This window comes from Cherax quadricarinatus, chromosome 30 (assembly GCF_038502225.1).
Source record: "Cherax quadricarinatus isolate ZL_2023a chromosome 30, ASM3850222v1, whole genome shotgun sequence".
Classification (NCBI taxonomy): Eukaryota; Metazoa; Arthropoda; class Malacostraca; order Decapoda; family Parastacidae; genus Cherax; species Cherax quadricarinatus.
Genome location: NC_091321.1, coordinates 27,873,066 through 27,896,289, shown reverse-complemented (window position 1 = coordinate 27,896,289; position 23,224 = coordinate 27,873,066). Strand labels below are relative to the sequence as shown.

Below are 23,224 nucleotides of genomic sequence, written 5' to 3'. Positions count from 1 at the left end.
GACACTAATATTATTTTATGTTAGATAAGGAGATTAGACATACTGCGGTAACTTGCATCTCTTTGAAGAAATGAGGAAAAATGAGAGACAGGTTCCTCCTTCACTGTAACTCCTAAATTTATATTTACACTCACCAAAGAGACTGTATGTATAAAACCACCCAAAATGTCATTGCCTTATTAATCTTAAGTTAGTCTTAAGTTTGCCACCTAAAGTTTGCCACCTTAAGCATGGCCACCTTAAAGTTTGCCACCTTAAGCATGGCCACCTAAATATCATTAACCTTTGTACAAACATTGTATCTTGCTGAAATAAAGTATCTTATCTTATCTTAACAGCGGTCGGGATAACAACTCAAAGGAGGTCGAAGCTCAGCATCCTACGCTGTCTACAAATTATTCCATCTTTCAGCCAGCTAAATTATATGCTTTCAGAGAGAGAGAGTAGATTATAATCTTGGCTTGTCAATCAGCAATTTGAGAACAGTAATACGAAAAGAACTTCAACTGAACTTTATTGACTTTAGACTGAGGTAGATTGACAATAGTCAGTCCATCTATCATCAATCTATCATGCAGGAGGAGCCACATGTCTTGTGCATCCAACAGAATACGCAGATTCTTGGAGTTTACTTTAATCCCTGTTTAATCTCTGCCCGAATTGCTAGTAAGTAAGCAAGTAAGTTTATTCAGGTTTACACAAATACAATTTACATACATCGACACCATGCCTAACCCTTCTAGGGTAGGGTAGGTGCCTGAGCCCGAGCCTTTAGCTCATAAGACTGTCATTCCCATTTGCCCCCTTGGGGCGGGGATGGCAGACCAGAAAGGCCTAGCTTGTGGCTAGGCCTGGGGACAGTTGGTCCCAAAGATGAGGAGGTACTTGTGCCTCCTCCCATGGGAGACTTAGGTCTCAGACACTCCCTAAAGAGGGAGCCAAGGCCGGGCCACCACTTGGAAAAGGCCCGGGCCGGGAGAATACCGGCTAATCTTTAATAATAATAATAAATAATTTACATAGATAGCCTGAGCTTGCTACCATCTGCAGCTCATAAGACTGCCATCCCCACGAGCCCCTTTGAGGCGGGGTAGATGGCAGACCTGAGGCCTAGCTTCTCCCTACGAGCCCCGTGAGGGCGGGGAATGTGGCTAGGCCTGGGGACACTTGGTCCCAAAGATGAGGAGGTACTTGTCCTTCCTCCCATGGGAGACTTAAGTCTCGAGACACTCCCCAGATAGGGAGCCAAGGCCGGGTCACCACTACTTGGAAAAGACCCGGGCCGGGAGAATACCGGTGAATAAAAAAAAAAAAAAATTTACATAGATGATCATACATAGCAGCATATGTGTACAGAACCTATGATAACCCAAAAAAGTCAGTGACTTATTTCCATTGGGGTTCTTTATCCAGTCATTGTTATTATAATGGGGAGCGCTAAACCCGTAGGATTATACAGCGCATGTGGGGATGATAGAAGGTATTCAGGCTCAATTCAGGGAACTGGAGCACAGATTCAATTCCCCAATGGAAATAAGCCACTCTGTCTGCCTTTTTTGGGTTATCCTAGGTTCTCTACACATATGCTGCTATGTATGATAATTCTATGTAACTGTATTTGTATATACCTGAATAAACTTACCCTAAATCAAGAGCCCCTCACCAGCGTTAAGGATCCTCCCTTAAGGGGCGCCCTTTATCCAAGCTCATGCATACTAATAGTTTTCTTTGTGCTTAACAATATTTTACTACATGTAAACTACACATTGTATACTATGCATAGAAATAATTTTTTTTAATTTGAATCTATTTTAAGGATTGAAGTATTCTTGTCAAGTCATTAAAACGCTATTTATTTATTTATTTATTTTGTTTATTTATTATTAATTTGAACATGATACATAGAAGTACAAAGAAATATAGTGGCTAAGTGTAACATGCCAAAGCCCCTTGTATGCAGAGCATTATGGGCAGGCTTAAAATTAACTTAAGATTAACTAAGCAATGATATATTCGGTGGTAAACATTATTGTAAACAAATAACAATTAAGCACAAATGAGTATTTCAAAGACAGGTCATATTGTCATTTACAATGTTGCTGTGCATTCAGTAGGATGGAGTATTCTGTTAGGTATTGTAATTAAAAATAACAAAGTTTGATTGGGTCACAGGGCAAACATTTATGAGATACAATTATTCAGTATTTATTTAGTTGAGGGTGAGTAAGTGATTTTTAAGAAGAGACTTGAATTTATAAACAGTATTTCTTTTACATTCACAGGCAATGAATTCCAGATTTTTGGGCCTTTTATGTGCATTGAGTTTTTGCATAGTGTGAGATGGACACGAGGAACATCAAAGAGTGATCTGTGCCTTGTGTTATGGTCATGTGTTCTGTTGAGGTTGGTAAGGAGACGTTTGAGGGAAGGGTTTATATCCGAGTTAAGTGTTCTATGTATGTAGTAAGTACAATAATAAGTATGGATGTTCTGTATGGTGAGTAGGTTAAGAGTTTTGAATATTGGTGGAATGTGCTGTCTGTAGTGGGAATTTGTTATCATTCTGACTGCAGCCTTTTGTTGTGTAATTAATGGTCTGAGATGGTTTATTGTTGTTGAGCCCCATGCACAAATTCCATAGGTGAGATAGGGGTAAATAAGTGAGTGATATAGGGCCAGGAGGGCTGACTGTGGAACATAGTACCGTATCTTCGATAGTATGCCTACGGTTTTGGAAATTTTCTTGGAAATTTTCCCTCTGTGAGCTTTGTGATAGGTGATCCGTTTATCATTATGTTAAGAGGGACATCTGTCAGTGTTGAGAGTAAGTTTGTTAGTCATCATCCAGGTAGATATTTTCTGTAATTCGGTATTCACAGTACTGGCTAGCATAACTGGGCTCGGGTGAGAGAAGACGTATGTAGTGTCATCTGCAAATAGTGTGGGGTTGAGTAGTTGCGATGCATTTGGTGGGCCATTTATGTAAACGAGAAAGAGAGAGGGCCAAGATCACTTCCCTGTGGGACACCAACTGTAATTGGCTGTGCGGAAGAGTTTGCTCCATTTGTGTACACATATTGGCTTCTGTTGCTGAGGTATGACTTTAGGTAGTTGAGGGAGTGCCCTCTAATACCATAGTGCGACAATTTTATGTGGAGCAAATCACGGTAAACTGTAACAAAAGCTTTACGTAAATCAATGAAGATCCCCAGTGGGAATTCTTTTTTCTCTAGTGCAGTGTATATTTGTTCTAGCATGTGTATAATAGCATCATTCGTATTTTTATTAGGCCTGAACCCAAACTGACATGGGTTGAGTATGTTGTGGGAGATGAGAAAGGAATAGATTCGCTTATGAATTAATTTTTCGAAGATTTTAGAGAGAGGGTGTAAGTTGGATATTGGCCTATAGTTGTTCAAGTCTGTTTGTTCTCCTCCTTTAAGGATCGGGGTTACCCTCACTATTTTGAGAACTGTAGGGAAGGTAGAGGATTCGATGGATTTGTTAGTGTTGCAATGATTGGTGACAGCACTTGGGACGCTTTTTTGTATATAAAGGGTGGTAAGGTATTTAAATCTCCTGTCTTGTTTTTTAGTGTGTTGAAAATAAGGGAAACTTCTGTTGGGTTAGTCGGAGCTAGGAACAGTGTGTTCAGGTAGTTGCCAGTGAGGTAGTCATTGGGTGGGGTATTTGAGCTTGGGATTTTATTGGCAAGATTTTTTCCTATGGTGGAGAAGAAATCATTGAGTCTGTTTGCTGTTTCAGTTGGTGGGAGTTGGGGTTCATATGGTTTTGTTAGTTCAATTGCGCCATTTCGTGATATCTTTTTTGTTCCTAGAATTTCTGATAGGGTTTTCCAGGTCTTTTTTATATCTCCTTTTAAGTTGAATAATCTGTTCTCATAATAAAGTTTTTTAGCCCTTCTTATCAGGCTGGTTAGGATTGACGAGTAACGTTTTGTTTGGTCTCTGGTTATGTGATCCATTCTGTACTGTTTTTCATATAGGTGCATTGTATTTATGGATTTGAGGATACTGGGTGTTATCCAGGGACTGTTCAGTCTCTTAGCTGTCATCTGTTTAATTTTTTTTAGGGCAGTGCTTGTTATAGAGGTATTGGGTCTTTTTTTAGAAAATTATTAATACATTCGTCAATATCTGTATAGATTTCTAGCTCAGTGTGCCAGTCAATGTTTGTTACTGCTGTTGTGAAGTTATTAATGGCTGCCTCATTGTGAAGTCTGAAAGTGACTTCAGTAGTGTCTTGGGGTAATTTGCCTAGATTAGTTATGAGGAAGGTAGGGTAGTGGTCTGTGGTAATATTTGTGATTATGCCTGATTTTAAAGGGGATATGATGTTGGTCCAGATGTGGTGTAGTAGGGAAACACTAGTTTCTGTAATTCTTGTAGGTTTTGTTACTGTTGGTAGCAACAAGCAGTTACTCATAGCGTTTGTGAATTCAGTAACGTGTGGGACTTGGTCTTGCAGATTTATATTGAAGTCACCTGAGAGTAGTAAGTGATCTTTATTCATGCGTGCATCAGTTATCATACTTCCTAGGTTTTCACTAAAACGGCTAATGTTTGACTGTGGTACTCTGTAGATGTTTATCATTGTGAGAGGTTTTTGTAGGTATTTGGATTTGAATTTAGCTATTATATATTCCCCATGTTCATCCCTTGTGCAAGTATTAGTGATACATTCTAGTTGGTCTGAGTAGTATACAGCTGTGCCACCCCCTTGTTGATCTTGCCTATCAATTAATCAGTAAATTTTTATTTCCTTGCAAGATTACATTGAGATTATGAAATAACAAAAATGAGTTGCAGTGCAAAGAGAGCCACTATCATGCCTAGGCATTATGGGCAGACTTAATTTAATGGCTTACAGACTATATAATACTATAGAAATTGAACATAGGTCATTGCTGACCCTAGTGTAGTCCAAAGACTTTATACCCCGTCCAACCAACCTTAGGCAAGGTGATGGTCCACTTGACCTAACTGGACTTTATTGTTTCCATTTTTTTCGTTTCTTAAGAAACTTTTTCTTTACAATTCCCACCCAAATTTTGGCATCCTGTTCCTCTGGACTCCCGGGAGTCAGGAGTTAGTGAGGTGTAACCTTTGTTAGCCCTTAACAACCCAAAACAACAACAACCCTCCCACCTTCACTCAGTGACAGTTATACCACTGATACACGGTATACCAGCTTCCCAGCGTCAATTTGGTATACCACTGACACAAGGTAGCTGCCGAGGTATACCACTGACACAAGGTAGCTGCCAAGTATACCAGTGACACAAGGTAGCTGCCAAGTATACCAGTGACACAAGGTAGCTGCCAAGTATACCACTGACACAAAGTAGCTGTCAGGTATACCAGTGAGCAGCCAAGAAATACATCCTGAGGTTTGTATGTATGTGACTTTATTTTATTCTTTAATAGGATAGTGAGAGTTGTCATTTCAATAATGGAGTAGCACAGGGAATGTGAGCTATCTCACCCCTACTCACCTTTTACTGTATGTGAATTACATATGATGTACTTAGAAGATGTTTCGTCCACCTGGTGGAGAAGTAACATTATGGTGTTCACCCACTTAGCCTTGGAGAGTTACCTGGAGTATAGCTGGGGAGGGTTTTGGGGGTCAACGCCCCAGTGGCCCAGTCTTTGACCAGGCCTTGTGGTGGATCAGGGCCTGATTAACCAGGTTATTACTGCTGGCTTCACGCAAACTACTGTACGAACCACAGCCCAGCTGGTCAGGTACTGACTTCAGGTGCCTGTCCAGTGCCTTTTTGAAGACAGCCAGGGGTCTGTTGGTAATCTCCCTAATTAATGCTGGGAGGCACTTCTACAGTCTTGGGCCCCCTGATGCTTATCATGTTGTCTCTTAGCATACTCGTGGCCTCCCTGCTTTTCATTGGGGGGGGGGGTGTTGCAGTTGATAAGTGTTTAATAGAAGTGTTTAATAGAAGTGTTTAATAGAAGCATTGTTATACTCCTTATGCCCCCTCCCTCATTGGGTGAGTTCATAATACAGAAAACTATGAAAAAATTATCAAAATATTGAGAGAAATATCATTATGTTTTTATTATTGTTGGGGGTGACAAATTATGATGGCTTGTAGGCTAGCTGTTATTGTTTAGTTGAAATGTATAGTATCTTGTGATACCTCTCTTGATATTTTGATGATTTTTTAACATCCTTTTTGTGTTATGCCCTCCTGAAATGGGAATAATACCACTATGTTTCCTCCCTCCCATCATCACTGATAAAGGGAGGGAGGGAGGAGTAAAAGGAAGTACAGTATGTGATATGACATTGCTATTCTCTCAGAGACATGATCAGAATTTGTCTAAATTTTCATACTTTTGTGTTATGCAAATTAAATTAAGAACAGGCATAATTGTAAATACAGTGGTCCTTCAATAATCGTCTGGCCTGAAAGTCGTCCATTTCGGAAATAGTCCCGTTATTTTGTCTAAACATTGGCTGACCATAACATTGTATCAATCGCATCTGCTAGAAAAATGACAGGATGGATAATGAGAACCTTCAAAACTAGGGAGGCCAAGCCCATGATGACACTCTTCAGGTCACTTGTTCTATCTAGGCTGGAATATTGCTGCACTCTAACAGCACCTTTCAAGGCAGGTGAAATTGCCGACCTAGAAAATGTACAGAGAACTTTCACGGCGCGCATAACGGAGATAAAACACCTCAATTACTGGGAGCGCTTGAGGTTTATAAACCTGTATTCCCTGGAATGCAGGAGGGAGAGATACATGATTATATACACCTGGAAAATCCTAGAGGGACTAGTACCGAACTTGCACACGAAAATCACTCACTACGAAAGCAAAAGACTTGGCAGACGATGCACCATCCCCCCAATGAAAAGCAGGGGTGTCACTAGCACGTTAAGAGACCATACAATAAGTGTCAGGGTCCCGAGACTGTTCAACTGCCTCCCAGCACACATAAGGGGGATTACCAACAGACCCCTGGCAGTCTTCAAGCTGGCACTGGACAAGCACCTAAAGTCAGTTCCTGATCAGCCGGGCTGTGGCTCGTACGTTGGTTTGCGTGCAGCCAGCAGCAACAGCCTGGTTGATCAGGCTCTTATCCACCAGGAGGCCTGGTCACAGACCGGGCCGCGGGGGCGTTGACCCCCGAAACTCTCTCCAGGTAAACTCCAGGCTTGTAAATGGTCCGTTAACTCGCTAATCGTCTTTCGTCCTGGACGCGTACTCACGACTCTGAGCTGCGTCGTCTTCCCTTCCCAGCCAGTGTGCCATTGTTTACCAGTGAGCGACGGTTCCCTCATGTGTTCATACGAAATTTAGTAGTGCCTTTTCTGTATGCAAAACTATTTTTATTATCTATAAAATGTATGTTTTGTTAATATTTCTTATAGGAAATAATGTAAATCCAATTAAACCATTCCAGACACCCAAAAATATAAACAAACAATACATTTTATAGATAAAAATAGTTTTGCATTCAGAAACAGCACTACTAAATTCGAGGGTCCACTGTATTCCATTCATTTTAGTGCTTGCAAGTGCTAAATAAGCTACCAAGGCTCCAAAGAAAGCTCCTAGTGCCAAGCCTTTGGTAAAGAAGGTGAGAAATACAATTGAATTTAAGAAAAACATCATTGAACAATATGAAAGTGGCGTACGTGTGGGCGAACTGGCGAGGATGTATAACAAATCCCGTACAACCATATCTTCCATCATAGCTAAGAAAAAGGAAATCAAGGAAGCTGTTGTTGCAAAGGGGGTAAATATGCTGACAAAAAATGAGATCACCAGTACTCGAAGATGTTGAGAAGTTATTATTGGTGTGGATAAACGAGAAACAATTAGCAGGAGATAGTCTTATGACATCGCTTATTTGTGAAAAAGCTAGGCAGTTGCATGACGATTTGGTAAAGAAATTGCGTGCAACTAGTGGTGATGTGAGTGAATTTAAGGCCAGCAAAGGCTGGTTTGAGAGATTTAAGAAGCATACTGGCATACACAATGAGATAAGGCATGGTGAGGCTGCCAGTTCGGACCAAAAAGCGGCTGAAAAATATGTGCAGGAATTCAAGGAGTACATAGAGGCTGAAGGACTGAAACCTGAACAAGTGTTCAATTGTGACAAAACAGGCCTCTTTTGGAAGAAAATGCCAAAGAGGACCTACATTACTCAGGAAGAAAAGGCACTTCCAGGACACAAGCCTATGAAAGACAGGCTGACGCTCATGTTCTGTGCTAATGCTAGTTGGGATTTCAAAGTGAAGCCATTACTAGTGTACCATTCTGAAAATCCCAGAGTGTTCAAGAAAAACAATGTTCTGAAGAGTAAATTGTGTGTGTTTTGGAGATCTAATAATAAGGCATGGGTCACGAGGGACATTTTCGTCGAGTGGTTCAATGAAGTGTTTGGCCTTAGAGTGAAGAATTACCTCCTGGAAAAGAAATTGGATCTCAAGTGCCTCCTAGTAATGGACAATGCACCTGCTCATCTTCCAAACTTGGATAACCTAATTCCGAAGGAGTTTGGGTTCATCACAGTAAAGTTCTTGCCCCCGAATACTACTACTCTCCTCCAGCCCATGGACCAGCAGGTCATTTCAAACTTTAAAAAACTCTACACCAAAGCAATGTTTCAAAGGTGCTTTAATGTGACCTCAAACACTCACTTGACCCTAAGAGATTTTTGGAAAGAACACTTCAGTATTCTCCATTGCATAAGCCTTATAGGTAAGGCTTGGGAGGGAGTGACTACCAGGACTTTGAACTCTGCTTGGAGAAAATTGTGGCCAGATTGTGTCCACAAGACGGATTTTGAAGGGTTTGAGGTGGCCCCTGATGAGCCTGTCAGTTGTGAACTCTGTTGTGGCACTGGGGAGTTCCATGGGGTTGGATGTGAGTTTGGAGGATGTGGAAGAGTTGGTGGAGGACCACAATGAAGAGCTAACCACTGAGGAGCTGCAAGAGCTTCAGGAGGAGGAGCAACAGATCGCAGCTCAGAATCTTGCTGCAGAGGAGGAGGAAGAGAGATGGAAGAAGGTGCCTTCTTCAGAAATTAAGGAGATTTTTGAAATGTGGGATAGGATGGAAAGAATTATGGAGAAATATCACCCTGAGAAGGATGTTGCAAGCCATATCGGCAACTTGTACAGTGACAGAGTCTTGACCCATTTTAGGGAAGTTTTAAAGAGATACCAGAAACAGAGCTCTCTGGACAGTTTTTTTTGTGAGACAGGACTCCAGTAACTCTCAAGGTGGTCCTAGTGGCATTAAGAAACAGAGAAGAGAAGTAACCCCAGAAAAGCACTTGGTACCTGAGGTGTTGATGGAAGGGGATTCTCCTTCCAAACAGTAATTCAATGTCTCTCCTCTTCCAGTCTTCCATACACTAAGAAGAATCGCCAATAAAGGTAAGTGTTATGCTGTTAATGTTTCATTCATCATGTGCCATTGTATTGTTTATGTACTACATCTATATTTCATGTAAAAATTTTTTTTGTTTTAATACTTCTGGGTGTCAGGAACGGATTAATTGTATTTATATTATTTCTTATGGGGAATTTGATTAAAAAATCGTCTGCTTCGATAATAGTCCCACTTCCAGGAACGGATTATAGACGATAATTGAGGGACCACTGTACTACTATGACAAATCATGTTAAACCATTAATAACCCAACAAATAGCTGCTGTGTAGGTTATCACCCATTCCTGTGCCAGACAACACACAGCTCTGCTCTTCAAGAATTTGAACTTGCTTAATTAACAAAATGCACTGCAAGACTCCAGGCGGACATCAACAAAATCTTTAAATGGACCATAGAAAACAATATGAAGTTCAGTGAAGAGAAATTTCAATTACTCATATATGGAAAACATGAGGAAATTAAAACTATATCAGAGTATAAAACAAATTCCAACCATACAATAGAGCGAAAAACTAATGTAAAAGACCTGGAAGTGATAATGTCAGAGAATCTCACTTTCAAAAACCACAACATTGTATCAATGGTATCTGCTAGAAAAGTGACAGAATGGATAATGAGAACCTTCAAAACTAGGGATGCCAAGCCCATGATGACACTCCTAAGGTTGTTTGTTCTATCTAGGCTGGAATATTGCAGCACACTAACAGCACTTTTCAAGGCAGGTGAAATTGTTGACCTAGAAAATGCACAGAGAACCTTCACGGCACATAAATGTGATAAAACACCTAAATTACTGGGAACATTTGAAGTTCCTCGACCTGTACGCCCTGGAATGCAGGTGGGAGAGATACATGATTATATACACTCGGATAATCCTAGAGGGATTAGTACCAAATTTGCACATGAAAATCACTCCCTAAGAAAGCAAAAGACTCAGCAGACAATACAACATCCCCCCAATGAAAAGCAGGGGCATCACTAGCATGACTGTTCAACTGCCTCCCGGCATACATACGGGGAATTACCAGTAGACCTCTGGCTGTCTTCAAGACGGCTTTGGACGTGCGCCTAAAATCAGAACCTGGCCAGCTGGGCTGTGGTCAGGTACTGGCCACATCCCACCAAGGCAAAGTGACCTAAAAAGAAAAATGAAAGTTTCTCTTTTTAAATTTAGTAATGTACAGTATACAGGAGATGGGTTTACTAGCCCCTTGCTCCTGCCATTTTAGTCACCTCTTACGACAAGCATGGCTTACAGAGGAAGAATTCTGTTCCACTTCCCCATGGAGATAAGAGGAAATAAACAAGAACAAGAACTATTTAAAAAATAGAAGAAAGCCCAGAGGGGTATGTATATACAGTGGACCCCCGCCTTACAATATTAATCCGTTCCTGAGAGCTCATCGTAAGCCGAAATTATCGTTAGCCGAATTAATTTTCCCTATAAGAAATAATGGAAATCAAATTAATCTGTTCTTGACACCCCAAAGTATGAAAAAAAAAAAATTTTACCACATGAAATATTAATTTTAATACACACAAACTGAAGAAGACATGCACAATTACTACTCTACTAAGAATAGAATACATGACACTTACCTTTATTGAAGATCTGGTGATGATTGATGGGATGGGAGGAGGGGAGAGTGTGGAAGTTATTGTTTAGAAGGGGAATCCCCTTCCATTAGGACTTGAGGTAGCAAGTCCTTTTCCGGGGTTACTTCCCTTCTTCTTTTAATGCCACTAGGACCAGCTTGAGAGTCACTGGACCTCTGTCGGACAACAAATCTGTCCATAGAGCTCTGTACCTCCTGTTCCTGTAAGACTTTCCTAAATTGGGCCATAACATTGTCATTGTACACGTTGCCAACACGGCTTGCAGTAGCTGTGTCAGGGTGATTTTCATCCGTAAAGGTTTGCAGTTCAACCCACTTTGCACATATTTCCTTACTAATTCTCACTAATTCTCACCCTTTTTACCACAGGGATGGCACTGGAAGCTTTCTTGGGGTCCATGGTGACTTACTTTGCAGTTACAAGCACTAAAAACACTGGGATAATGTGAAATGTACCGAATGTATGTGTAGATGCGACTGTACTGGCTGGCTTGTAAACACTGGTGCTGAGGCCACATGTGGGACGTGTCCTGGACGAATCATGTAAGGCGAATTTTTTATCGTGAGGCGAGGCAAAATTTTTGCGTTCAAATGCTTCGTATGGCGGATTTAACATAATGCGATGCACTCGTAAGGTGGGGGTCCACTGTATATGCATGTACATGTATGTGTAGTGTGACCTAAGTGCATGTAGAAATAGCAAGATATACCTGGTATCCCACGTATATTTTTTTTATTATTTTATTATTAACACACTGGCCGATTCCCACCAAGGCAGGGTGGCCCGAAAAAGAAAAACTTTCAACATCATTCACTCCATCACTGTCTTGCCAGAAGGGTGCTTTACACTACAGTTTTTAAACTGCAACATTAACACCTTTCCTTCAGAGTGCAGGCACTGTACTTCCCATCTCCAGGACTCAAGTCCGGCCTGCCGGTTTCCCTGAATCCTTTCATAAATGTTACTTTGCTCACACTCCAACAGCATGTCAAGTATTAAAAACTATTTGTCTCCATTCACTCCTATCAAACACGCTCACGCATGCCTGCTGGAAGTCCAAGCCCCTCGCACACAAAACCTCCTTTATCCCCTCCCTCCTACCTTTCCTAGGCCGACCCCTACCCCGCCTTCCTTCTACTACAGACTGATACACTCTTGAAGTCATTCTGTTTCGCTCCATTCTCTCTACATGTCCGAACCACCTCAACAACCCTTCCTCAGCCCTCTGGACAACAGTTTTGGTAATCCCGCACCTCCTCCTAACTTCCAAACTGCGAATTCTCTGCATTGTATTCACACCACACATTGCCCTCAGACATGACATCTCCACTGCCTCCAGCCTTCTCCTCGCTGCAACATTCATCACTTATGCTTCACACCCATATAAGAGCGTTGGTAAAACTATACTCTCATACATTCCCCTCTTTGCCTCCAAGGACAAAGTTCTTTGTCTCCACAGACTCCTAAGTGCACCGCTCACCCTTTTCCCCTCAATTCTATGATTCACCTCATCTTTCATAGACCCATCCGCTGACACGTCCGCTCCCAAATATCTGAATACATTCACCTCCTCCATACTCTCTCCCTCCAATCTGATATCCAATCTTTCATCACCTAATCTTTTTGTTATCCTCATAACCTTACTCTTTCCTGTATTCACTTTTAATTTTCTTCTTTTGCATACCCTACCAAATTCATCCACCAACCTCTGCAACTTCTCTTCAGAATCTCCCAAGAGCACAGTGTCATCAGCAAAGAGCAACTGTGACAACTCCCACTTTATGTGTGATTCTTTATCTTTTAACTCCACGCCTCTTGCCAAGACCCTCGTATTTATTTCTCTTACAACCCCATCTATAAATATATTAAACAACCACGGTGACATCACACATCCTTGTCTAAGGCCTACTTTTACTGGGAAATAATCTCCCTCTTTCCTACATACTCTAACTTGAGCCTCACTATCCTCGTAAAAACTCTTCACTGCTTTCAGTAACCTACCTCCTACACCATACACCTGCATCATCTGCCACATTGCCCCCCTATCCACCCTGTCATACGCCTTTTCCAAATCCATAAATGCCACAAAAACCTCTTTAGCCTTATCTAAATACTGTTCACTTATATGTTTCACTGTAATATATATATGAGATGGTATATATGAGACAGAAAAAAGACACCAGCAATCCTACCATCATGTAAAACAATTACAGGTTCTGCTTCTCACTCACTTGGCAGGACAGTAGTACCTCCCTGGGTGGTTGCTGTCCACCAACCTACTACCTTTCCTATTATATATATAGAACAACAAACTCCATTACAAACCCTCCTCTCAAACTTCTTGATAGCTACAACAAAACACTCAGGTACAACACAAAGCACAAAACACACTTCAACGTACCCCATGTCCGCCTCACCCCATGCAAAAATGCAGTGCACATAAAAGGCCCCAAGACTCGACTTGACTCAAATTCATTTTTTTTAAGGCCCCAAGATCTGGAATTCATTTCCCAAACCAGCACAAGGTCCCCATCTGCCATTCAGTACAGAAATATAATTAGAAATCACCTCCTCTCCCAAACTTAACTACACCAACACCGTGCTATACCTAACAAAATCAACTCGTCCAATTACAGCCTCTCCTCACTTGTTTACCGACGCCTCAGACTTACAATGGGCTCTGACCAGTATTCATACCTAAATAATGTATATTAGAGCTGATTTCCTCTATTCTGTTTATTTCAATATACAGGTACCATCCAACTTATGACCAAGCTTGGTTCCGACCAACCGGTCATAAGTCAAAATGGACGTAAGTCGAACTTTACTACTGAACATCAACATCACACTTTTTTAATGATTTTATTTTACTGTTTTATTTTGATATTTCATTTTTTACTTTACTTTTTATGCTGTTAGTACTGTATTTTATACCATAAGGTTTAGGATAAACACTGTGCACAACACAAACAGTTGTTTATATCCCAGAAATTTGGCATAAAAAACATGGTCGTAAGTCAAGTGGTCGAATGTGGAGCAGGTCATAAATTGGATGGTTGGTGTACTATTTGCTTCAGGCAGTTTTTGCTTTTCCAGTAGTCTTAGTGTTTTCTTAATACCCTATTCCAGTTCAGCCTACAAATAAAATATTGAACTTCAGTCATGATGGTTTCCTTGATAATTATACATGTAAAGGAGAAATCAGCTTGTGGGTGAGTCAAGGCAAAACAAACATTTTCTTGACATGAAAATATACCCTTGTCTTAGTCAAGAATAAATAGTATCCAGTATTGTACTAACAATTTATGGTATATGTATTACTCGACTTAAACAATTAAGCAGGGCCATCTTATTTGGGTAAAAAAACATGTATAGTATTGTATTATATGTATGTATATAATAAACAGTTATGTGGTAGTAGTGCGATTTTCTACAGTACTTCCATTCAGAGAGGATGGAGCAAAACAGGATGACTTGGAGAGTGTATAAGTCATAAGCTCCTCTCTTCTATATGCAGGTTATTGGTGTATAAATCTGTATAAATCAGTTAAAAATAGGAGAGGAGAGTTATTAAATGGAGAGTTAGAGGTATTGGGAAGATGGAGGGAATATTTTGAGGAACTGTTAAATGTTGATGAAGATAGGGAAGCTGTGATTTCGTGTATAGGGCAAGGAGGAACAACATCTTGTAGGAGTGAGGAAGAGCCAGTTGTGAGTGTGGGGGAAGTTCGTGAGGCAGTAGGTAAAATGAAAGGGGGTAAGGCAGCCGGGATTGATGGGATAAAGATAGAAATGTTAAAAGCAGGTGGGGATATAGTTTTGGAGTGGTTGGTGCAATTATTTAATAAATGTATGGAAGAGGGTAAGGTACCTAGGGATTGGCAGACAGCATGCATAGTTCCTTTGTATAAAGGCAAAGGGGATAAAAGAGAGTACAAAAATTATAGGGGGATAAGTCTGTTGAGTATACCTGGCAAAGTGTATGGTAGAGTTATTATTGAAAGAATTAAGAGTAAGACGGAGAATAGGATAGCAGATGAACAAGGAGGCTTTAGGAAAGGTAGGGGGTGTGTGGACCAGGTGTTTACAGTGAAACATATAAGTGAACAGTATTTAGATAAGGCTAAAGAGGTCTTTGTGGCATTTATGGATTTGGAAAAGGCATATGACAGGGTGGATAGGGGGGCAATGTGGCAGATGTTGCAGGTGTATGGTGTAGGAGGTAGGTTACTGAAAGCAGTGAAGAGTTTTTACGAGGATAGTGAGGCTCAAGTTAGAGTATGTAGGAAAGAGGGAAATTATTTCCCAGTAAAAGTAGGCCTTAGACAAGGATGTGTGATGTCACCGTGGTTGTTTAATATATTTATAGATGGGGTTGTAAGAGAAGTAAATGCGAGGGTCTTGGCAAGAGGCGTGGAGTTAAAAGATAAAGAATCACACATAAAGTGGGAGTTGTCACAGTTGCTCTTTGCTGATGACACTGTGCTCTTGGGAGATTCTGAAGAGAAGTTGCAGAGATTGGTGGATGAATTTGGTAGGGTGTGCAAAAAAAGAAAATTGAAAGTGAATACAGGAAAGAGTAAGGTTATGAGGATAACAAAAAGATTAGGTGATGAAAGATTGGATATCAGATTGGAGGGAGAGATATGGAGGAGGTGAATGTATTCAGATATTTGGGAGTGGACGTGTCAGCGGATGGGTCTATGAAAGATGAGGTGAATCATAGAATTGATGAGGGGAAAAGGGTGAGTGGTGCACTTAGGAGTCTGTGGAGACAAAGAACTTTGTCCTTGGAAGCAAAGAGGGGAATGTATGAGAGTATAGTTTTACCAACGCTCTTATATGGGTGTGAAGCATGGGTGATGAATGTTGCAGCGAGGAGAAGGCTGGAGGCAGTGGAGATGTCATGTCTGAGAGCAATGTGTGGTGTGAAAATAATGCAGAGAATTCGTAGTTTGGAAGTTAGGAGGAGGTGCGGGATTACCAAAACTGTTGTCCAGAGGGCTGAGGAAGGGTTGTTGAGGTGGTTCAGACATGTGGAGAGAATGGAGCGAAACAGAATAACTTCAAGAGTGTATCAGTCTGTAGTGGAAGGAAGGCGGGGTAGGGGTTGGCCTAGGAAAGGTTGGAGAGAGGGGGTAAAGGAGGTTTTGTGTGCGAGGGGCTTGGACTTCCAGCAGGCATGCGTGAGCGTGTTTGATAGGAGTGAATGGAGACAAATGGTTTTTAATACTTGACGTGCTGTTGGAGTGTGAGCAAAGTAACATTTATGAAGGGGTTCAGGGAAACCGGCAGGCTGGACTTGAGTCCTGGAGATGGGAAGTACAGTGCCTGCACTCTGAAGGAGGGGTGTTAATGTTGCAGTTTAAAAACTGTAGTGTAAAGCACCCTTCTGGCAAGACAGTGATGGAGTGAATGATGTTGAAAGTTTTTCTTTTTCGGGCCATCCTGCCTTGGTGGGAATCGGCCAGTGTGATAATAAATAATAATAAATCTGTATTGGAGGGAAGGCAGGGTAAGGGGTCATCCTAGGTAAGGCTGGAGAGAGGGGGGGGTAAAGGAGATTTTAGGATGCAATGGGCTTGGACATACATCAAGCATGTGTGACTGTGTTAGGAACGAGTGGAGACGAACCGATTTTTGGACTTGATGAGCTGTTGGAGCGGAGCATGGTAATATTTTGTGAAAGGATTCAGGGAAGCCAGTTAACCGGACTTGAATCCTGGAGATGGGAAGTGTAGTGCCTGCACTCTTCAGGAGGGGTTCACATATTTGCTGTTTAGGAGTGATTGTGTGAACGATGGTGAAAGTTTTTTTTTTTTCAGATCATCCTGCCTTTGTGGGAGATAGCCAGCATGTTAAAAAAAAATTCCATACATATTCTGTTACTGATTTTCAGCAACAATGAGTGGTAGCAAACAGCGCCCAAGTATCCTGGACAAGTCTCTGAGTCGGGGCAGGACCGAGGTGAGCCTCACAGCTTATGCGCTTCTGTTTTCCGAGATGGTCCAGTACTCCCACAACCGTGTGACAAGTGTCAATGAATTACACAATAAGTGAGTTTGAAATTTTTGTTTTGTATTACATGTATATGTAAATGATGAGCTACTGTATTTGTGTAGACATTGTGCACCTTATTTAACAGACTAATAGGGGAGGAGGCAGCTGTTGAAGCAAGTGTCTGTTACCTCCAAATGATGACATTATTTTTCCATGCTGGTGGCTCCAATGCATTTCTCTCTTTATAATGCTGGTGACCACAGTTCATTTCCTTCCTTATAGTGCAGGTGCCTCAAGACATTGTTTTTTCTCTCTAATGCTAGAAGTCCCAAGATGTTTTTCTCCTTAAAATGCTTGTGGCCTTAACATGCTTGTCTTTTAATAATGTATGCTAGGCCACTGGGTTTCCCTAGATTCTAGAAGACACAAGCCCAGGGGAAGCAATGCTGTTTCCTTTCTACTCTTCCCTCCTGACTACCCCACTGATTCAACATACTGCTTCCAAAATTCATTTTATAACATGAGATAATGATGCCATTGTTGTCAAAGGAATTGGAGGGACAGGATACAACAGTTTGCCATACACTTCATCTGGTTATCCATGATTGTATTAGGAGTAGAGAGTAATTAAAGAATCATTGCAAACTGTAGACAAATAACAAATCACTTCAGTCATTCTCCACTAGCCTGCAGTAAACAAGAGGTTCATGGCTGGGTTGGTAACTTCCTCAGATCACACACCGAGGGTCTGGGATTGATCCTCGGCACAAGTGAAACATTGGGCATGTTTCCTTACACCTGCTGCCCCTATTCACTTAGTAGTAAATAGGTACCTGTATATTAGCCAGATGTGGGCCACATCCTGGGGACAAGATTAACCTAAGTTGTCCGAAATGCTCTTCATTACCAGGGGCTCTTTATATATGTACATAGTTTACCAGTGATGTCAGCTAGGTCTGTATCAGTTGTATCATGTGCTTATAGAAAAAGAATACAGTGGTACCTTGGGATACGAACAGCTCAAAACTCGAACAATTATGTAAGTGCTCTTGTAAGTGTATTTTTGGGGGGTCTGAAATGGATTAATCTAATTTACATTATTCCTTATGGGAACAAATTCGTTCGGTATCGGCACTCGAACAGCCTTCTGGAACGAATTAAGTTCGTATCTGGAGGTACCACTGTATTATTATTATTGCTACTACTGCTATTATTATTACTATTATTTTTTATTAGTAAAGCACAAACTCATTCAAAATATACCTCCCCACTGGAATAACACTTGTGTAATGTTTGATGGCATCAGTGAACAAAAAAAAAAGCTGCATTGTATAATAGCTTATGTAACATACACCGTCTATCATTTGACAGAAATAAGGGGAATCTTATTGCCAGATTTTTCTTTTTTTTAAACATTTCACAAAACTACAGGTGCTCCTCAACTTATAATGGAGTTACGTTCTGGCAAACTCATCATAAGTTGAAAATATCATTAGTCGAATGTGAATATGATACGCTGAATAAATAAGTAAATAAATAGCTACTGTCACTGAATAAATAAATAATTACTGTAACAAACTAAATACCAATAAATAAATGAATAAAAGTTACGGACTTGCTGCCTTCATTCTGGATAATTGTCTTAAGGTTCATTTCCAAAATAATTGCTTTTCCACCATCATAAAGTCAAAATATTGTAAGTAAAGGAGAACTTGTATAAGTCTCGGTGAAAAAAATTGTCTGGTCTCAGAAATACAGTGGACCCTCGACGTACGATGTCCCCATCCTACGTTAAAACTGACCTATGATGCATTTCAGCTTAAAAATTTGACCCTGACGTACGTTGAAAAACTCAACCTGCAACATTCGTCCGGTACGTATCCACATATCTGTGTGGCCTGAGCATGCCTCACCTGGCCTGCCTTCAGTTAGTGTGCCATTGTTTACAAGCCAGAGCGGTTGCTCCCACGCATAGATTCAGAACATTTTCTATTTTTAAAGTACAGTGGACCCCCGCATACCGTTGGCCTTACATAACGTTAAATCTGCATACCGATACATTTTATCGCTAAGATTTTGCCTCGCATACCGCTAAAAAACCCGCTCAATGCTGTTCGTCCGAGACGCGTCTAATGTGCGGCCTTAGCCAGCCTCACATGTTCCGCCGGTGGCATTGTTTACCAGCCAGCCTCCGCGGTAACATCCAAGCATACAATCGGAACATTTCGTATTATTACAGTGTTTTTGGTGATTTTATCTGCAAAATAAGTGACCATGGGCCCCAAGAAAGCTTCTAGTGCCAACCCTACAGCAATAAGGGTGAGAATTACTATAGAGATGAAGAAAGAGATCATTGATAAGTATGAAAGTGGAGTGCGTGTCTCCGAGCTGGCCAGGTTGTATAATAAACCCCAGTCAACCATCGCTACTATTGTGGGCAACAAAACGGCAATCAAGGAAGCTGTTCTTGCCAAAGGTTCAACTGTGTTTTCGAAACAGAGATCGCAAGTGATGGAAGATGTTGAGAAACTCTAATTGGTGTGGATAAATGAAAAACAGATAGCAGGAGATAGCATCTCTCAAGTGATCATAAGTGAAAAGGCTAGGAAGTTGCATCAGGATTTAACTAAAAAAAATGCCTGCAACTAGTGATGATGTGAGTGAATTTAAGGCCAGCACAGGTTGGTTTGAGAGATTTAAGAAGCGTAGTGGCATACATAGTGTGATAAGGCATGGTGAGGCTGCCAGTTCGGACCACAAAGCAGCTGAAAAATATGTGCAGGAATTCAAGGAGTACATAGAGACTGAAGGACTGAAACCTGAACAAGTGTTTCATTGTGATGAAACAGGCCTGTTTTGGAAGAAAATGCCAAGCAGGACCTACATTACTCAGGAGGAAAAGGCACTCCCAGGACATAAGCCTATGAAAGACAGGCTTACTCTGTTGATGTGTTCCAATGCTAGTGGTGATTGCAAAGTGAGGCCTTTATTAGTGTATCACTCAGAAACTCCCAGAGCGTTCAGGCAAAAGAATATCCTCAAGGCTAATTTGTGTGTGCTGTTGAGGGCAAACAGTAAGGCATGGGTCACTAGGGACTTTTTCTATGACTGGTTACACCATGCATTTGCCCCCAATGTGAAAGATTACCTAACTGAAAAGAAATTAGAACTTAAGTGCCTCCTGGTGTTAGACAATGCCCCTGGTCATCCTACAGATGTGGCAGAGCGACTTTATGGGGACATGAGCTTCATTAAGGTGAAGTTTTTGCCTCCTAATACCACTCCTCTCCTGCAGCCCATGGACCAGCAGGTTATTGCAAACTTCAAAAAAATGTACACAAAAGCTCTGTTTGAAAGGTGCTTTGTAGTGACCTCAGAAACTCAACTGACTCTAAGAGAGTTTTGGAGAGAGCACTTTAATATCCTCAATTGTGTAAACCTTATAGGTAAGGCTTGGGAGGGAGTGATTAAGAGGACCTTGAACTCTGCTTGGAAGAAACTGTGGCCAGAATGTGTAGACCAAAGGGATTTTGAAGGGTTTCAGGCTAACCCTGAGAGGAGTATGCCAGTTGAGGAATCCATTGTGGCATTGGGAAAGTACTTGGGGTTGGAGGTTAGTGGGGATGATGTGGAAGAGTTGGTGGAGGAGGACAATGAAGAACTAACCACTGATGAGCTGCTAGATCAACTTCAACAGCAAGAGGCCAGACCTGAGGAAACTGGTTCGGAGGAGGGGAGAGAGAAATTGAAGAAGTTGCCTACTACAAAGATTAAGGAAATCTGTGCAATGTGGCTGAAAGTGCAAACCTTTATGGATGAAAATCACCCTCGCACAGCTATTGCAAGCCGTGCTGGTGACTATTACACTGACAATGTTGTGAAACACTTTATGGAAGTCATAAAGGAACGAGAGGTACAGGCCACTATGGACAGATATGTTGTGCGACAGAAGTCCAGTGACTCTGAAGCTGGTTCTAGTGGCATTAAAAGAAGGGAAGTAACCCCAGAAAAGGACTTGACACCTCAAGTCTTAATGGAAGGGGATTCCCCTTCTAAACACTAAGACTCTCTCCTCCTCCCATCCCATCAATCATCACCAGATCTTCAATAAAGGTAAGTGTCATGTAATTGTGCATGCCTTTTTTAGTTTGTGTATTAAAATTAATATTTCATGTGGTAAAAATGTTTTTTTTTTCATACTTTGGGGTGTCTTGCACGGATTAATTTGATTTCCATTATTTCTTATGGGGAAAATTCATTCGCATGACGATAATTTCGCATAACAATGAGCTCTCATGAACGGATTAATATCGTTATGCGGGGGTCCACTGTACTATTTTAAGTGCTTCTAACTGCTAAATAAGCCACCATGGGCCCAAAGAAAGCTTCTAGTGCCAACCCTGTGATAAAAAGGGTGAAAATTACTGTTGAAATGAAGAAGGAGATAGTGAATAAGTACGAAAGTGGAGTGCGTGCCTCTGAGCTGGCCAGGTTGTACAACAAACCCCAGTCAACCATCTCTACTATCCTGGCCTACAAACAGGCAATCAAGAAAGCTGTTGTTGCAAAAGATGCAAGTATTTTTACGAAACACAGATCGCAAGTGCTTGAAAATGTTGACTGTTACTGGTGAGGATAAACGAAAAGCAGATATCAGGAGATAGCATCTCTCAAGCGATCATATGTGAAAAGGCAAGGCAGTTGCTTGACGATTTAATTAAAAAAATGCCTGCAACTAGTGGTGATGCATGTGAATTTAAGACCAGCAAAGGTTGGTTTGAGAGATTTAAGAATCGTAGTGGCATACATAGTGTGAATTGAAACCTGAACAAGTGTTTAATTGTGACGAAACAGGCCTGTTTTGGAAGAAAATGCCAAACAGGACCTACATTACTCAGGAGGAAAAGGCACTTCCAAGACATAAGCCTATGAAAGACAGGCTTACTCTTTTGTTGCATGGTAATGCTAGTGGTGATTGCAAAGTGAAGCCTTTATTGGTGTATCACTCTGAAACTCCCAGAGTGTTCAGGAAAAACAATGTCCTCAAGGCTAATTTGTGTGTGATGTGGAGGGCAAACAGTAAGGCATGGGTCAATAGGGACTTTTTCTATGACTGGTTTCACCATGTGTTTGCCCCCACTGTGAAAAATTACCTCCTGGAAAAGAAATTGGACCTTAAGTGCCTCCTGGTATTAGACAATGCTCCTGGTCATCCTTCAGACTTGGCAGAGCGACTTTCTGGGGACATGAGCTTCATCAAGGTCAAATTTTTGCCTCCTAATACCACTCCTCTCCTCCAGCCCATGGACCAGCAGGTCATTTCCAACTTCAAAAAACTCTACACAAAAGCTGTTTCAAAAGTGCTTTGAAGTGACCTCAGACACTCGATTGACCCAAAGAAAGTTTTGGAAAGATCACTTTAGTATCCTCAGTTGTGTAAACCTTATAAGTAAGGCTTGGGAGGGAGTGATTAAGAGGACCTTGAACTCTGCTTAGAGGAAATTGTGGCCAGAATGTGTAGAAGAGAGGGATTTTGAAGGGTTTGGGGCTAACCCTGAGAAGCCTATGCCAGTTGTGGAATCTATTGTGGCATTGGGGAAGTGCTTGGGGTTGGAGGTTAGTGGGGAAGATGTTGAAGAGTTGGTGGAGGAGGACGATGAAGAACTAACCACTAAAGAGCTGCAAGAGCATCTGGAACAGCAAGAGGCCAGACCTGAGGAAACTGCTTCAGAGGAGGGGAGAGAGAAATTGAAGAAGTTGCCTTCTTCATAGATTAAGGAAATGTGTGAAAAGTGGCTTGAAGTGCAAACCTTTATGGATGAAAACCACCCTGACACAGCTATTGCAAGCCGTGTTGACAACCTGTACAATGACAGTGTTGTGAACCACTTTAGAAAAATCTTGAAAGATTTTTGGTGCGACAGACGTCCAGTGGCTGTCAAGTTGTTCCCAGTGGCATTAAAAGAAGAAGGGAAGTAACCCCAGAAAAGGACATTCTACCTAAAGTCCTCATGGAAGGGGATTCCCCTTCCAAAAAATAACCTACATCATCTCCCCTCCTCCCATCCCATCGCTCATCGGCAGATCTTCAATAAAGGTAAGTGTCATTTATTGTTCATTACACAATAATATACAGTTATTATGCATGTCT

At 41.3% G+C, this 23,224-nt stretch overlaps 1 protein-coding gene across 4 annotated transcripts in view; it reads left to right on the top strand.

Moving 5' to 3' along the window:
• The first annotated feature begins 4,823 nt into the window (after nt 1-4,823).
• Trs31 (trafficking protein particle complex subunit 31) overlaps nt 4,824-23,224 on the top strand; it is a 105,208-nt gene continuing 86,807 nt past the window's right edge. For 2 of the 4 annotated variants that reach the window (XR_011392621.1, XM_070090065.1), the window contains exons 1-2: nt 4,830-5,410; nt 16,973-17,129. Coding sequence is in view for 2 of the 4 variants with exons in the window: in XM_070090065.1 (XP_069946166.1) it covers nt 16,978-17,129 (152 nt within the window). In the remaining 2 variants the exon portion in view is untranslated. Of the gene's footprint in view, nt 5,419-16,972; nt 17,130-23,224 lie in introns of all 4 variants that reach the window. The other 2 variants (XR_011392622.1, XM_070090066.1) reach the window with 2 other exon arrangements.